The 15,487-nt window shown below is 41.7% G+C and overlaps 3 protein-coding genes across 3 annotated transcripts; 2 read left to right on the top strand and 1 right to left on the bottom strand.

Moving 5' to 3' along the window:
- Positions 1–448: 448 nt before the first annotated feature.
- On the bottom strand, positions 449–1,238 carry LOC147427769 (uncharacterized). The gene is made up of 4 exons (XM_086497221.1): positions 1,140–1,238; positions 953–1,033; positions 760–864; positions 449–679 (listed from the first exon to the last, which is right to left on the bottom strand). The coding sequence occupies exons 1-4, from the start codon at positions 1,236–1,238 to the stop codon at positions 449–451; spliced, it is 516 nt and encodes a 171-aa protein (XP_086353347.1).
- Positions 1,239–1,980: 742 nt separating this feature from the next.
- On the top strand, positions 1,981–2,463 carry LOC147427770 (uncharacterized). Its single transcript, XM_086496772.1, has one exon. It carries the CDS (start codon positions 1,981–1,983, stop codon positions 2,461–2,463), a length of 483 nt encoding a protein of 160 aa, XP_086352898.1.
- Positions 2,464–4,867: 2,404 nt separating this feature from the next.
- On the top strand, positions 4,868–5,110 carry LOC147427771 (uncharacterized). Its single transcript, XM_086496400.1, has one exon. It carries the CDS (start codon positions 4,868–4,870, stop codon positions 5,108–5,110), a length of 243 nt encoding a protein of 80 aa, XP_086352526.1.
- The last annotated feature ends 10,377 nt before the right edge of the window (positions 5,111–15,487 follow it).

Consider the following 15,487-nt stretch of genomic DNA (forward strand, 5'->3'; position numbering starts at 1 on the left):
CATGGTACATGGTATGCAACTTGAAACTTGGAGCGTATCATGCTTGTAGTTGGTGCTTGGTACATGGTACGTAACTTGAAACTTGGAGCATATGATGCTTGGTACTTTGAAACGTCATAGTTCAAATCTTCATCTTAAAAAAAACATTGGAAGCCTTTTTAACAATGTGTAAACCGACCGGGCAAAAAGCCACAGGCCACCGGTGACCCACACCAGGTTACTTAGGTTAATTATCTGATCGACAAATAATTAATTGTTTGATAATAGACAAATTGAGTGATGCAACAAACACATGTCATATATATCATCAGTAAGTTTATGTACATGTGTCCAAAATGTGTGGTGATCAATCCTCACATATACAAAACAAATCTCATCATCACATACGATGTAGCAATGCACACTGAAAAATACATATATAACGATCCCAAATATGCAAAAGAAATCTCTACATAGGATCACTATGTGATCCATCACTACTAGAAGATTCACTATCATTGGTCTCATGATCGCTAGTGCCACCACCACTGGTCCGAACCGTGGGACTACGACTGTCCCCATCTCCACGATCGTCACCATCATGGCTAGTGATTGGGCCGCTGCTCCTCTCAGCCTCTCGACGTAGCCCCTCGGCCTCCTGTCGAGCCACCTCTGTCATATCAGCCTCTCCATGCTGCTCCTATATTAGTTAGTGAAATAAAAAAACAATATATTACAGTTACCATGAAAAAAACTACAGAGCAAAACAAAGATATGTACAAGTGGATCTGGAGTGTCAGTAAGTATCTGACACAAAGCACGATAGCCGCAGTATGTGGCATACTCTATCTCCTGTGCCGTCGGTGCACGACCATAGTCTTTCGTCTACAATAAGACACAACCAAAGACTTATTAATTTTTGCATTCAATAATACTACCTTTAAAAGTTAAAATGTGAATGGTCTATACTCACAAATGTGGCCACAAATCCATCCCGTCCCATCCGCCTTAGTCTAGATGTGTGACGTAAAGCTACTCTCTTTCTTGCTGCCTCCTAAGCAAATTTGAATAAACAAAATAACATAGATTAGAGAAAGTTAGAATCAATCTAGGAAAGTTCATACTAATTCTAATATATATTACCAATTAAAGGCACAAACCTTTTGTTGGGGAAAATTAATGCGTAGGCACATCTCCTTGTGGAAGAATTGCCATGTCTCCATGCAAATGGTTGCCTTTCTCTTGTTTGACGGCACCATACAATAGCGCCTGTTTATTTTTTAAATTACAATAAGCGTCAGAATATACTATATAACTATTAAACTTCAATGTTTTTTTACTTTTATTGAATTTTTTATTTTGGTCATTTGATAAATGTCTCATGTTTTTATGGTAATTGAAATCCAGATTCGGATTAATCAGAGGGTACACCACCACCTCCTACTAGTGGTATCCGGGGTGCACATAGTTTCGATACTGCACATGAACCCTTTTACGATGATTTCTACTATGATGAGCCTATTATATGCTGGTGTGCTCGTTGTTGTGGCACGTATCGCAGGCCACGACGGGAGTGCTTTTCACATCAGATGACTTATGGTACTTTTGAGCAAGCACCACCACCTGAGGAGCGACATTGACCAATGGTATATTTCATATCTCCCTTTGTTTGATATTGGAGTTTTAAAAATCAAAGAGTAAAATATTAATATAACTAGATTATATATGTAGGTATCTTCACTTGATGGCGAGGATGACTTTACTACCAGTGGTGCACATATCTCTCGCACACGGCACGGACAAGTCATTTGTCAGTTGCAGCTCGAGGTTTCTCGACATCCTCTACCTCCTCCATTGGAGGTTGAGATGGGTGGAGATCATCCACTGCCTACTCATTTACATGGTCTAGTACAAAGATACGATCATAGACAATACGGAGGTTGGCAGGGAGGACCACTTCCTTCAGATGGAGTGGTTTTTGGCTTTTGGGGAAATCGCTATATGATTGCTCCATCCACCATCAGTGGAGTGGGACGAGGTGTCTTTATTGCACAGGATTTGCATGTGCCCCCTAATTCAGAGGTCACCCTTATGTCTTTTTGGGGACCTATATATAGATGGGGTCCATGGCATCAGCTCACTCGCTACATCCAGAGCATGACTACTTATGGATTATGTCTCAATGCAGCCTCTCTTTCTGCTAGAGGGATTACACATGCAGAAGGCCAAAGACTCTATGTTGATGGAAGACCTTACTCTCAAGGAAACATAGCAGGTTTAATCAATAGTAGTCGAGGGAGAAGTGCAAGAACCAATTGCACATTTGTGGAGTGTGAGAATAGTCATGAACCAAGACACATGACTAGGGATGTACCAAGATATATAGTTGTCCATGCTATTAAATCATTACCTGCTGGTGATGAATTTCTAGTCAATTATGGATGGCGTAGACCTCCACGAGCACCCTTAACAGATGAGGGTTAAGAGCTCATTGTATACAATTCCTAATGTTATTTTGAAATCTTGTACCCTAATTCTACACTTTAATTTTCATTACGTTTTGTATTGTCGCTAATTTATTTTGGTATTATTTTTTGTTGTTTCCAAATGTTATTGAATTCCATGCACATCTCTCTGTCCTTTTATATATAAGCATGCTATTGATACAATCTTCTTTACCTTCAAATATACAGATTCCAGATTATGACATCAATAATGTCACAAATCAACATTCGCATGACGTATCTCAAATGTCAATAGAGTGCATGAGAATCCTACGGAGGAGTGATCCTAATACGTATGCAAGACTAAAGGAACAATATTCTAAGGACTTTAATAGACGTGATGATATCTTTGATAATGACGATGGCATGGCTGATTTTATTGAGGATTGGCATCAAAATGATAGTGCGAGCGATATTCCTAACAATGAGAAGTATCTTCAAGAAGAAGCTCTAAAGCATATCTACGAAGGAAGCCAGGTGACACGACTAAGTGCAATCTTACTTATTCTTAATCTTCAAAACCGTTTTGAATGGAGTAATGTATCCGTTTCAGCACTATACATCTAACATATTTATTTTCTACACTCTAAACATTGGTGCTTGTTATTGATCATATTTTTAATCAACTTGCAGGCTAGTCTCTCAAAATTTCTTGCCGACAAGCAATTCCCTTCCTGCATCACATGATGAGGTGAAGAAGATGATAAGTAGTCTTGGACTTGACTATTCTTCTATACATGCATGTCCCAACGATTGTATTTTATATAGACATCAGTACTAGGACAATGTGACGTGCCCAAAATGTCAAGCACCTCATTATAAAGATGAGAAAGGTAAGGTCCCTAGAAAGGTATTGAGACATTTTCCCTTGGCTCCGTGTATAAAACATATGTTTCAAAGTCCTGAATTACCTAATCTTATGACATGGGGAGCGGAGCACAAGAGAAAAGATGGAGTAATGCGGATTCCGCAGGATAGTCCTGCATTTGAGCATATTGATTCTCTATGGCCAGATTTTGGAAAAGAATCACGGAATTAAAGATGGGTGTAGCATTAGATGGTGTGAATCCATTTTCTATAAAATCAAGTAAATGGTCTACATGGCCAGTGGTAGTTATTAACTATAATCAACCTCCTTTTTTGATATCAAGTTCATCTGCTAATCCATCTAGTGGACGAGATAGAGCTTGCTGGCGTTGTTTCTACTCGATGGATGTTTTGGGCCGAGAGATTTATGGGAGTACTGAAAGGTTATGTACGTCAAAAACCAAGACCAGAGGGTTCTATGGCGGAAGGATGGATGCTTGAAGAATACATGTATTACGTTTGTGAATATCTTGAGCAAACCGATTTTGAAGCTCCACGTGTATGGACAAATGAGTCTTCTTCTACCATGTCAGACGAGGTATTGTCTTGTAAGGGAGTCCCTTTTCGACTTAAGATCCAAGATAATTTGGATATTTCTACTTTCATTGTCTATAATAGCGAATGCATGCAACAATTTGTTGAGGAGTATGAGGAGAAACTTGCGAACCAACAAGTTGGAAGATGTAAAAACAGAAGATCCAGACGTCAAATCAACGTAAATAACATCGAAGACGTACCTACTTTCATGGATTGTTTATACACCCGTATGCAACGGGCGGATAGAGATCATGAGACAATCTCAAGGGAACAGAGAGTGTTTATTATCGGATGTGAAAGAAAGGTAACTTTGGGTTTTGAAAAATTTAAACTAAACAAGAAATATTCCTTTTTTTCTTATATCATTTATATATTGATCTAGGCTCGAATGTATACAAACATGTGGGCTTATGGTCAACATCTTCGAATAAAAGCTATTGACGACTTACGTCTAACTCAAGATTCTTCCGTTGTTGCCTCTTTCAAGCAATTATCATGTGCAAGTTCAAGAGACACAAATCTTGTTGATAGTGAACTGGGTTATGTGAGAACCATAGTCGGCATTTATGAAATATCGTATCGGATCTTCAAACATGTGAATGAAATCCCTCTTCATACAACAATGACATGTAGATTTCTTTAAGTTATACATAATTCTAAAGTTTTGATTCGTGCATTTTGACAGGTGATTCTGAAGGTGGATTGGTTTCGTGCCGAGTATAAAGGCAATAGTACCACAATGAGAAGAGAACCGTCCAAATTTTGGTCCGTCGACTCCTCAAAGTTAATGCGTGCAACAAGAGAGCCTTAACATTTTGCCAACTCATGTTGAGCAAGCATTCTTTTACAAGAACCTAGATTCTCATCCATGGTGACAAGTTGTGCATGTCCAACCTAGAGGTCGTCAGTTGTTTGATATTGTTGACCCTGAGGAAGCAAATCAGGATGAATTGGTAACATCCTCGAATCTAGACACATCTATGTTAGAGACGTGTAGAATTTCCCTTGCCGATCATGATGACATTGTAGATGATGAGAAAGACAACCATCCATACTATGACACTACAGACACCGAAGAGGAAGAAATAGTGGATGTCGAGCACACGGAGAAAATGAACGTCAACACAGATTTAACGGCAGAGGAGTTTGAAGAAGTAAACAAAGATAATGAAGATGAGATTTTATTGACGGTTAATCTCAGAGATGACGATGAGGACTATTAGCCGTGCGTATCAACTCACAAATCAACCTATATTGGGTAAGATTTAATCTCGCAGTAATTCATTTTGTTAAGTAATGATTTTTATTCTTTTGAAATCTTACTAATAAGGGTGGGTGGTGGGGAGTCTCGTGGTGATAGCCTCATATGGCTAGTGTCAGGGTTCGATTCCCTTCAGAATCGTTTTTTTTTTTATAGCTATGTACAAGGTAATCAAAACACACCGCTGCTCAAGATACGAGGACGCTGCCACGGACAGTGAAGCCCATCTGAAAAGCCTAGCATTTTTCATGACAGATCAACCCTGGCGTTTTTGCATTGCGATAGCAGCAGAAGACAGATCAGCCCTAGCATTAGCAAATTCCACAGCAAGATAGCAGATCAGCCCTAGGGTTTTTGCATCATCATAATCATCTAGCATTTTGTAGATCTACCACGATGAAACCGAGATCTAGACCAACGTTTTCAGTTTCAGCAATCAGTCTCCGCCGTAGAAAATGGAGGGTTGAAAATGGAGATCTGTTAAAAACGCTGATCTGCTGCATTTTTCTACTGCTGAATTTGCATTTTTCTCCTGCTTGTATAGATTCCCTTCTCTAGTGTGGCTTGTATAGCTTCCCTCCGCAAGGGTGATCACCCGAGGTAGAGACCTCTTGTTAGCCAAGGGCCCTCGAGGTCGCGTCTCACAAAGTCGACTCAAAAGGACGAGTGACTGTGGAGGGTCTCGGAACCCGCCTATGCATAGAGACCCGTAACACTCTCCCCGCCTACGAGAGAGCACGATGTCCTCATCGAGTATATTTGATTTGAGCAAAATTGTAACTCTCATGATGTGATGTACCTGGAATAGGAGTCCTAAGAAAACAAAGACATCAAGGGAATACATATATTAATATTTCTATATTAAAAAAAGAATGATATTACTACTTTATCAATCGAGAAGATTACCGATGTGCTATGGTATGATCTGCATGAGAGAAAGTCTCCACTCCTGTGTGTGGCTGGGAGGATGTACCCTCTCCAGGACGTACGGGCAAACTGAATCGCCCAAGAAGCTCGATGGAGCTTTCTAAACTGGCGTCATCCATCTCCATATAATCTGACATAGCCTGCGTCAAAGCCTCTCCTCATAGTCCAGTGGTACGTAGCAAAGTCTTGATGAACGTCAACTTCACTCTATGATCGTGGTCACTCATCGTATCCGTATATTTAAAACAAACCATGTGTCAGACTAACACAAACATCGTATCTGCATGTAACATCAATTGAAGTAAAAATATTAATATATCAAGAATCTATAGATGAGGTCGAAGCAGCCATGAATGGAGTGGACTACAACAAAATAGATCAAACAAAAATGCTACAGATGCTTCAAAAGGTTCTGAATCAAATGCAAGATCAGGTAGCAAAGCTAAAAGAGAAACACGCTCAATAACAAATTCAATGCAAGAGTAAGCTACATGAGAGATTTGATGGTTTGTGGTCGAATGCAGCATGAGCTTATAACCATATGGTAGATGTGGACAAAATGAAGCAGACCTGGATGTATTCTGGAAAGGACTCAACCTGAGATATATGCTGTTGTTGGCAGCGCTTCCGCTTTCGCTTTTGATGCCTACTCTCACATGGTATCAGACGCTGAGGTTCTTCTTCTAAGTCGACGATCCCCTGCTGATTGCTTCCATCACGAAAAACTCCCTCAAAACTGAGATCGCTCCCCCTTGGTGGCTGTGTTTTCTACAAACAGCAGCGTTTTCACCTCTCAGGCTGCGTTTTATGTGCTATGGAGCCAGATCAGCCACATCGCTTCTCCGGCCTTCTCTCTCATCCCTAAAGGGATTACCCCAGATCAGCCCTAAGATCTTGTTCTTGGCGGACAACACACAAGCCTTGCCTAATTTGCACCTTTGCGTTAACTCTCAGTCCTTGCGTTAATCGCTTACGGGCACCGATTCGATGAAAGGACGCTTGTTTTGCAGCTTTTCAGATAGGTGGCTATGCCGTCTCCCTCAATGTCTCGACTACAACTACCATCTTATGGTAGCCTATGCTCCTTGTCTCTTTGAGATGCAATCACATATGCTCTAGAATGTTTTCAGCTCCTACACTCCTGCTCTCTTCCAAATGCAATCACATATGCTCCAGAATGTTTTCAGCTAATGCAGAGAGAGGGCATCTCTCCAAATGCAATGTTATCTTAAGGAGTGCGTTGATTGCAGGATGAGATATGTTTTCAACAGATGCAGAGAGAGGGCATCTCTCCAAATGCAATCAAGTACACTTGCATCTTGAAGGAATATGGCATTGCACAAGATGCTGATATAGGCAAAAGAATTCATTTTGATCTTGTTAGTCAGTGTTAATTGTGCTTGGTAGTGGGGCACTACCTTGGTCGACATGTATGCCTAATGTGGTGCACTTTATAGATCACAAAAAGGGGGAGGGATTCCGGCTCCCTCCCCGGCCACATGTAGCGTTTTTCTTATTCATCACGATGGTGTTCTTTGTAGCCCCGAGGGGGATAGCGCAGATAGACAGAGAGATGAGAGAGACAGAGGAAAAACTCTTGAAAATTTTGAGTTTTCCATAATAACATTAAAACCAAGGTTTTGGGTACCTTAGTTGTGTATGTACCATGTATTTTGATACATTTAGTTGATCTACATAGAAAGTTTGATATTATTTGAGGTTTTGAATGCTGATGTCTCAAGAATGAAAATTTCAAAGTTCTCTCTTATGCTGTTTTGAGAGAGAGAGAGAGAGAGAGGCAGCTGTCCAGCAGGGCTAGAAAAATACACTTTCCATAACCAAAGAAAATAAAGGCAAACTTGGAATTTGTCATTGAGCGTAGAGGCTATTGAACAACAGCAGTCAGAGGCCATCGAGCAGCGCGGCACGAGCTTTTAGGACATGTAGGTGGCTAGGCTGTCTCCCTCAATAGCTTGCATACGACTGTCAGCTTATGGTAGCGTATGCTCCTGCTCTCTTCCAGAGGCAAGCACATATGCTCTAGAATATGTCCAGCAGTATCAGGTCAGGAAGAGAGAGATCTGTTTTCAACAGATGCAGAGAGATCTCCAAATACAATCAAGTACGCTTGCACCTTGAAGGCATATGACATTGCACAAGATGCTGATATGGGCGAAAAGAATTCATTTTGACATTGTTAGTCAGTGGTTGTGCTTGGCATTACCTTGGTCGACATGTATGCCTAATGTGGTGCACTTTATAGATCACAAAAAGTGCTTTAGGAGCTTCCTAACGCGTATGTCGTCTGAATGTGGGATATGCCTAACTTGGCACGGCCAAGGAGCTCCACGCTGTTTACACCGGAATATGACATCGTGCTTGACATTGACTTGGTCGACATGTATGCCACCTATAGTGCACTTTATGAAGCACAAGAAGTGCTTGAGGAGCTTTATGTCCGAGATGTTTCTTGAAATGCAGTGACTGCAGGATATACCCAACGTGGGCAGGCCAAGGAGCTCTGGTCTTTTTTCAGTGGAAAAAGCGAGGATATCTCTCTGGACGGTCAGAGGCAATCGAGCAGATCGACTCGAGCTTTTAGGACAAGTGGCTAGGCCGTCTCCCTCAATGTCTCACCTACTGTCACGTGACACATCCCAACCCTATGTGTCCGTGGACAAGCTATAGCATAGCAAGGTTTCCGTCAAGTCCAGTCAAGTTAGATTAGAAGTAATCTGGCACTTTTGTGAGTCTATTCGTAGACCGTGCATGCCCAGCCACTTAGCAATAGATGCATATCCTCCGGTTGCACACAGCATGGTCATCAGTATTCCCTTCAGAAACCATTAGAATCAGTTAGGGGATTTTTCAAGTGACTTTATCCCATTTTCCCTATTTTTGACAATTTTCACTTATTTATTAAGTGACTTTTGTTGGTAACTGAGTAGGGCAAATTGGGTAAGTTAATATATAAGAAACCCAAAGCTAGCACTCCATAGGAGACGAAGCAGCAGGAGCTTCCCGCTCAACAGGCAACTTCTCAGCAGTACCCCCCTCAACACCCCTAGCGTTTTCTAGCTCTAGGCCAGTCCCCATCCTTGGCGTGTTCCCCCAACATGCCATTGCTATCAAGCACCCCTTTCTTGGCGTTTTTCCTCAGAACCAGCAACCCGATACCGGCCACAATCTCCTAGCATTTTTCAGCCCAAAACGCTGCAGCCATCATTGGCGTTTTTGGATTTTCGGCCCAGATCAGCATTAGCGTTTTTGCTAGCATGAGCCATGCATCAGAGTTTTTGAATTTCAGCCCTAATCTACAGCATATACACAGCGTTTTCAGCCTATGACTCCGTAGCAGATGAGCCCCAGATTGGTTGCAAATGTTCCTCCCATTTTCAGCCATAAAAACACAGCCAAAACAGTCATTTTCAGCCACCGAAACAGTCCCGAAAAACAGCAGTTAGAAGACCACAGATTTCAGCCACCAAGTCGTCGTCATCGGCATAGTCCCATTGCATCAGTCCATTGCATTCGCATTGTACACCTTTGTGCAATCAAAGTTAGACCACTCTCGCTGACGAGAGTGGGGCCTTCGGAGGAGGGTTTTACAACCTCTCGGGTGTCGTATCTCTTCTCTCTCCTTCTCTCACTCTCATTCACTTGCACGCACAATATCCACTCACTTTGTTCGGGATCATAGCACTCCCCATAAAGACGGAAGGCTCTCTCCTTCCCTAAGAACTAAAAGGAACCTTGTGCAAATAAAGATCACTAATCTTGAGAAATACAACATTCCTTCCGCTGCACCTAACACCTACAACTGCCAGCTTATGATAGCCTACGCTTCTGCTCTCTTCCAGATGCAATCACATATGCTCTAGAATGTTTTCAGCTGATGCAGAGAGAGGGCTTCTCTCGAAATGCAATGTTATCTCAAGGAGTGCATTGATTGCAGTAGTGTCAGGTCAGGAAGGGAGAGATTTGTTTTCAACAGATGCAGAGAGAGGGCATCTCTCTTCAATAAGAGATCTTGAGTTCAACTTTCGTCGGATAGATCTTTGAGGTCTCCTGGGATAGTTTCCTACGACGTTAAAATCCTCTTCTTCTTTTTCTTCTTCTCTAAATGCAATCAAGTACACTTGCACCTTGAAGGCATATGGTATTGCACAAGATGCTGATATGGAGAAAAGAATTCATTTTGATATGTTAGTCAGTGGTTGTGCTTGCACTACCTTGGTCGACATGTATGCCTAATGTGGTGCAGTCCATAGATCACAAAAAGTATACTTAAAGTAAGAGGTCAAGACAAGGGTTCAAGAGCCTTCGCCTACAGGCTCGTTCTACTCGTTTCTCCCACTAAGAGTACGGAAGGCTCGCTGGGGTGCATTGACGAACGGCACATGGGCTTGCTGTAATGGAATTTGCCTATTCAATGTGAGAGTAGCGGAATTTAATGAGAGTACGTTCAAGAAATGATTTTGTGAGCATAGCGGGTTGACATAATTGAAGATAGAAACATAATCATAGCAATTAGTTAACTTGGCATAGACAATACTTTTGCAAGAGAGAGAGTTTAGAGAACATGACAACAGTTGAGGACCGGATTTATGTGGAGCCGGTGTCCCCCCTCCAATAGGCATTTGTATTATGATTTCTCCCATAAAGAGAGACTTGTTACGATACCGTCTTTGTGTTCCTTGTGACCTAGGTGATGCCATGAAGATGGGAGGCTTCATGCATCACAAACATAACATAAACTTGAAGAAAGCTTTAACTATCCCAAGCCTCAGTCCCAAGACCTCAAACACCTTCGAAGGTGGAGAGAGCTAGCAGGAAATGAGGGTAGGGAAGAGGAAGAAGAAACATTTCGTAGGAGAAAGAATTAGTTCCTCACTTATCATACTCTTGTTGATAGCATACATAATAGCATAGTAATGAAGAAGAAGGAGATGGCAAGCTTAAGCAGTGAAGCATGGCTCTTGGCTCGATTTGCACTTCATAGCCAAGAGTGTTGGTGTAGGCTCTCAACCTCTACTTGCTTGGAGAAGGAGAGGGAGATCTTGCACTTTGCATAGTACACATTGAGAGTTCTTGTGAGTGTGTGTGGGTGAGTATACCCCCTAAGCACCCTGCTAGCTTGCTTGGGTGGACCCCCCCTTGTAGCTCATGCTTGAAGCTCATTGGACCCCTCCAGGCCTAGCCAATCACAAGCAGAAGCCATTACAAGCAACACGGATAGCCTTGGGACAAGTGACCCCCTTTCCCCTTTGAGAGAGAGGACTTGATAAATGCAAAAACAATTAGATAATTTAAGTAATTTATCATTGGACCCCTTTGAAGCCTAGCCAATAGGCTTCAAGCAACACATGAAGGTAACATGGGTAGGGACCTGACATGTGTCCTTGCTGCCTCTTCAAGCTGGGGCTTCCCTTGTGAGTGTGAGTGTGTGTTCTCTCTCGAATACCTAGGAAAAGGGCTCGCCCCCCCTCTTGTAGGGATGCTTTTGACTTTAGGAGCTCAAGCACCTTAGTCATCAAGCATGACAAAGCACTTGGACCAGGGGGTATTCCCACAAGCATCTCAGGCAAGCATGTCAAGGCACCTCAAGCACCTTAATCAAGCGGCAAGTCAAGCACCTCAAGCATGGAGTAAGTCAAGCACCTCAAGCACCTTAATCAAGCGCCAAGTCAAGCACCTCAAGCATGGAGTAAGTCAAGCACCTCAAGCACCTTAATCAAGCACCTCAACCACGAAAAACACCTCAAGCACGACAAACACCTCAAGCAGAACAAACACCTCGAGCTTGGGCCATGTTCCCACCTCAAGCTCAGCCCTAGCTTACCTAAGTTCAAAGGAATTTTACACACATTATTAGAGGTCTTCAATGAAGCTAACCCTAAGGTCTTATGCTCCATTGGTTAGCCTTGCTCTTGATAGAACATCTCCCATTTGGGCCCCTTTGCTATTGGCCCCGTGTTGAGATAGATCTATAAGCACATATCTATATCTTAACACTTGTTCCCGATTATTCTCCCACATTAAGTTATCAATTTAATATGAGAAAGTCATTTGGGTTGGTTAGATATTAGATTTTATGACATTAGCTCTCTCTTGAAATCATAGTCGTCCTCGACTATGAGGTAGAAGAGATAAAGGCTTAGTCATTAGTCAATCGTACTTAGCGGGTAGAGGATCCCTTTTTTACCCTACGACATCTTTCCAATATGGATGACTAATCCATTTGGTGCTTGGGAGACATAGATGCCGCAAGCATGTCTGCTCTTTAGTCCATTTCATTCTCCCAAAGTAGAGTGACAAATTCTACTTGGTGTTTGAGAGACGTCGTCATCACAAACATGATTCTAAGCATGCATACTAGTTAAATTTGTGCACAATTAAAAAGAGGACTAGTCATATAAGACAAAAACATGAGTCATTTAAAAGAAATTTGTACATTTGCTTACTCTAATGTAGCATTGTAAGCATTGACAAGGTTCATACTATCCTTAAGTTGTACTCCTTGCATCCATCTAGCATCTTCAAAAGGATAATTTTTGAACTTAATAAGATACCGTCGGATTATCTTACCATGTCGTAGTACCTTCTCTTCATGCCGAAGGACAGCTTCGGGTTGTAGCACCTCTTATTGGTCTTCAATTTCGGGAGGGTCTTCAATAATTGGTTCAATTGGTGGTTCACCTTTGTAGGGCTTAAGTAGGCTTACATGAAAGGCATTGTGTATAAGCCAATGGTTGGGCAACTTGAGTTGATAAGCCGTCTCATTGATAGGCTTCAAGATTTGGAAAGGACCATAGTATCTTTTTGCTAGTTTAGCATAATACTTTTGATGGCCCGTAGGATTTTTGCCCGTCGTTTGCCTTAATCAACCTTAGGAAACTTGAGTGAGACCCAATCATTTTCGTTCAACATTAAGGCTCTTCTGTGCTTATCAGCAGCAGCTTTTTGCCTTTGTTGAGAGATGGCTATAGCCTCCCTAATCTTTTGAAAAGATTCTTGTAGGTCACGGCTATATTCATCGGTGGCGAAGATCTTCCCATGTACTTTGAGTAGCAAGGGACTTTTAGGTCTTCCCTCTATGATCTCGAAAGGTGCTTTCCCGGTAGAAGTATGGATAGTATTATTGTAGGCATACTCTACTAGAGGTAAATACTTTTCCCATTGTGAGCGTTGATCTACTTCGGTAACATAAGTCTTGAGTAGATCGAGTATCGTAAGATTGGCTATCTCACTTTGGCCATCCGTTTGTGGGTGGTAGGCCGAAGAGAAATTCAATCTTGTTCCTAGATTTTCAAAGAGACCTTTCCAGAAATTACTGGTCATTCTAGGATCTCTATCTCACACGATGGATGTGGGTAATCCATGGTGTTTGAAAATCTAAGATATGAACAGAGTTGCCATTTGATGTGCCTTAATAGTTTTTTTGACAGGAATAAAATGTGCTTGCTTGCTAAACCTGTCGACTATTGTCCATATTCCTGTATTCCCATGGATAGACTTGGGTAATCCAAAGATGAAATCCATGGATATACTCTCCCATGGTGAATTTGGAATAGGCAATGGCTGGAGTAATCCAGGTTGCTTCCCTCTATCATACTTGGTCTTTTGGCATACTACACATTTTGAAACATACTCTTGTATGTCCACTTTCAGGGTAGGCCAATAGAAATATGTCTCTACTCCTCGGAGAGTAGGTTGAATACCTCTATTCCCTGCATATGGAGGAGCATGGGATTCATAAATAACGTTCTCACAAAGGGAATGGGTAACACATAGCCTATAGCCGTGGAGAAGATAACCATCCTGCAAGGTGAATGGTTCCTCTTTCTTCCCCAAAGCAAGGGCTGACATTATGTCTCTAAAGTCAGGGTCAGTAGCATACTCATCTATCATAGAGGATAGATCATTGTGAGTAGCTATAGACACCGCAATAACTTTTGGTCGTCGTGAAAGTGCATCGGAAACTTGATTGTGCTTACCAGCTATGTGAGCAATATGGAAATTAAATTGCGAAAGAAAATTTTCCCACCTCATTTGTTTGTCGGAAAGCTTGGTTTGCGTCATGAAATACTTGAGACTTTGGTGGTCGGTTCGTAGGATAAATGGAGTCCCCAATAGGTAGTGCTTCCATGTGTCTAGGGCATGTAGAACAGCTAAAAGCTCTTTCTCATAAATGCCCAAGACTCGTTCATCACTATTGAGCCTTCGGCTCTCATATGCTATGGCATGCCCTTCTTGAAGCAAAACCGCTCCAAGGCAATCACCACACGCATCACATTGGACCTCAAATGGCTTTGAGAGATCCGGAAGCACGAGGACTGGTTGGGAAGTAAGCTTCTCTTTGAGTTTTTCAAAAGCATTTTGCTCCTTAGCAGTCCATACAAACTTAACATTCTTTTTTGTTAAGTCGTGTAGTGGTCCTGCTACTTGAGAGAATTTTGCTATGAAGCGTCTATAGTATGCACACATACCAATAAAGCTTCTTAGCTCATGTAGATTCCTTGGGTTAGGCCATGATTTTATTACCTCTAACTTTGATGGATCCATACGAATTCCATCATGAGAGATGATATGACCTAGATACTGAATCTCTTGAAGGAAGAATTCACTTTTCTTTTGGTTGAGAAAAAGTTTGTTCTCCCTCAAGGCTTGAAAAATCACTTGGAGATGTTGCTTATGTTCCTCCAAAGACTTGGAGTAGATGTGATATCATCAAAGAACACTCCAGTGAATTTACGATATGGTCTAAAGAATTTCTCCATGAGACAATTGAAAGTAGCTGGTGTATTAGTCAAGACAAAAGGCATGACTAGATATTCATAAAGACCAAATGTTGTGCGAAACGCGGTATTTAGGATATCTTCATCCACTATCCTTATTTGATGATAGCCACTCTTAAGGTCAATCCTACTGAAGTAGGTAGAGCCTTGTAGCTTATTAAACAGATCTTCTACCCGAGGCACGGGAAATCTGTTTTTGATAGTGATATGGTTTAGTGCTCGATAGTGCACACACATACGGTATGTACCATCTTTCTTTTGCACTAAAAGGACTGGAGAACAAAAGGGAGAGGAACTAGGCCTCACCATCCCTTTGTCTACCAATTCCTGTACTTGCCTCATAATCTCCTCTTGTTGAGCTTGTGAGACTCAATAAGGAGGTTTGTTAGGAGGTGAGCTTCCTGGAAGGAGCTCAATACGATGGTCATCATCCCCTCGTTTTGGAGGTAGGTCCATAGGGATATCATCGATGAACACATCTTGGAATCCTTTAGAAAAGTAGACAAGTCTAACTCTTCTTGATTCCTATCATTTTCATTTGATGAAACATTATTAGCTTTTAGAGACTCTTTGACATAAATCATGTACGCAAAAACTAAGCTCTTCATTGATTT

The sequence above is a fragment of the Adiantum capillus-veneris genome, chromosome 23, assembly GCF_014529385.1.
Source record: "Adiantum capillus-veneris isolate H3 chromosome 23, ASM1452938v2, whole genome shotgun sequence".
NCBI classification, from domain to species: Eukaryota; Viridiplantae; Streptophyta; class Polypodiopsida; order Polypodiales; family Pteridaceae; genus Adiantum; species Adiantum capillus-veneris.

What these genes read in the sequence shown, in the direction of transcription:
- LOC147427769 (XM_086497221.1), bottom strand. Translation starts at nt 1,238, where the DNA reads ATGGTGCCGTCAAACAAGAGAAAGGCAACCATTTGCATGGAGACATGG. An exon ending in TTAATTTTCCCCAACAAAAG is followed by an intron (nt 1,034 to 1,139) that starts GTTTGTGCCTTT and finishes AAATTTGCTTAG; the next exon opens with GAGGCAGCAAGAAAGAGAGT. An exon ending in ATGGATTTGTGGCCACATTT is followed by an intron (nt 865 to 952) that starts GTGAGTATAGAC and finishes GTCTTATTGTAG; the next exon opens with ACGAAAGACTATGGTCGTGC.
- LOC147427771 (XM_086496400.1), top strand. Translation starts at nt 4,868, where the DNA reads ATGTTAGAGACGTGTAGAATTTCCCTTGCCGATCATGATGACATTGTA.
- LOC147427770 (XM_086496772.1), top strand. Translation starts at nt 1,981, where the DNA reads ATGATTGCTCCATCCACCATCAGTGGAGTGGGACGAGGTGTCTTTATT.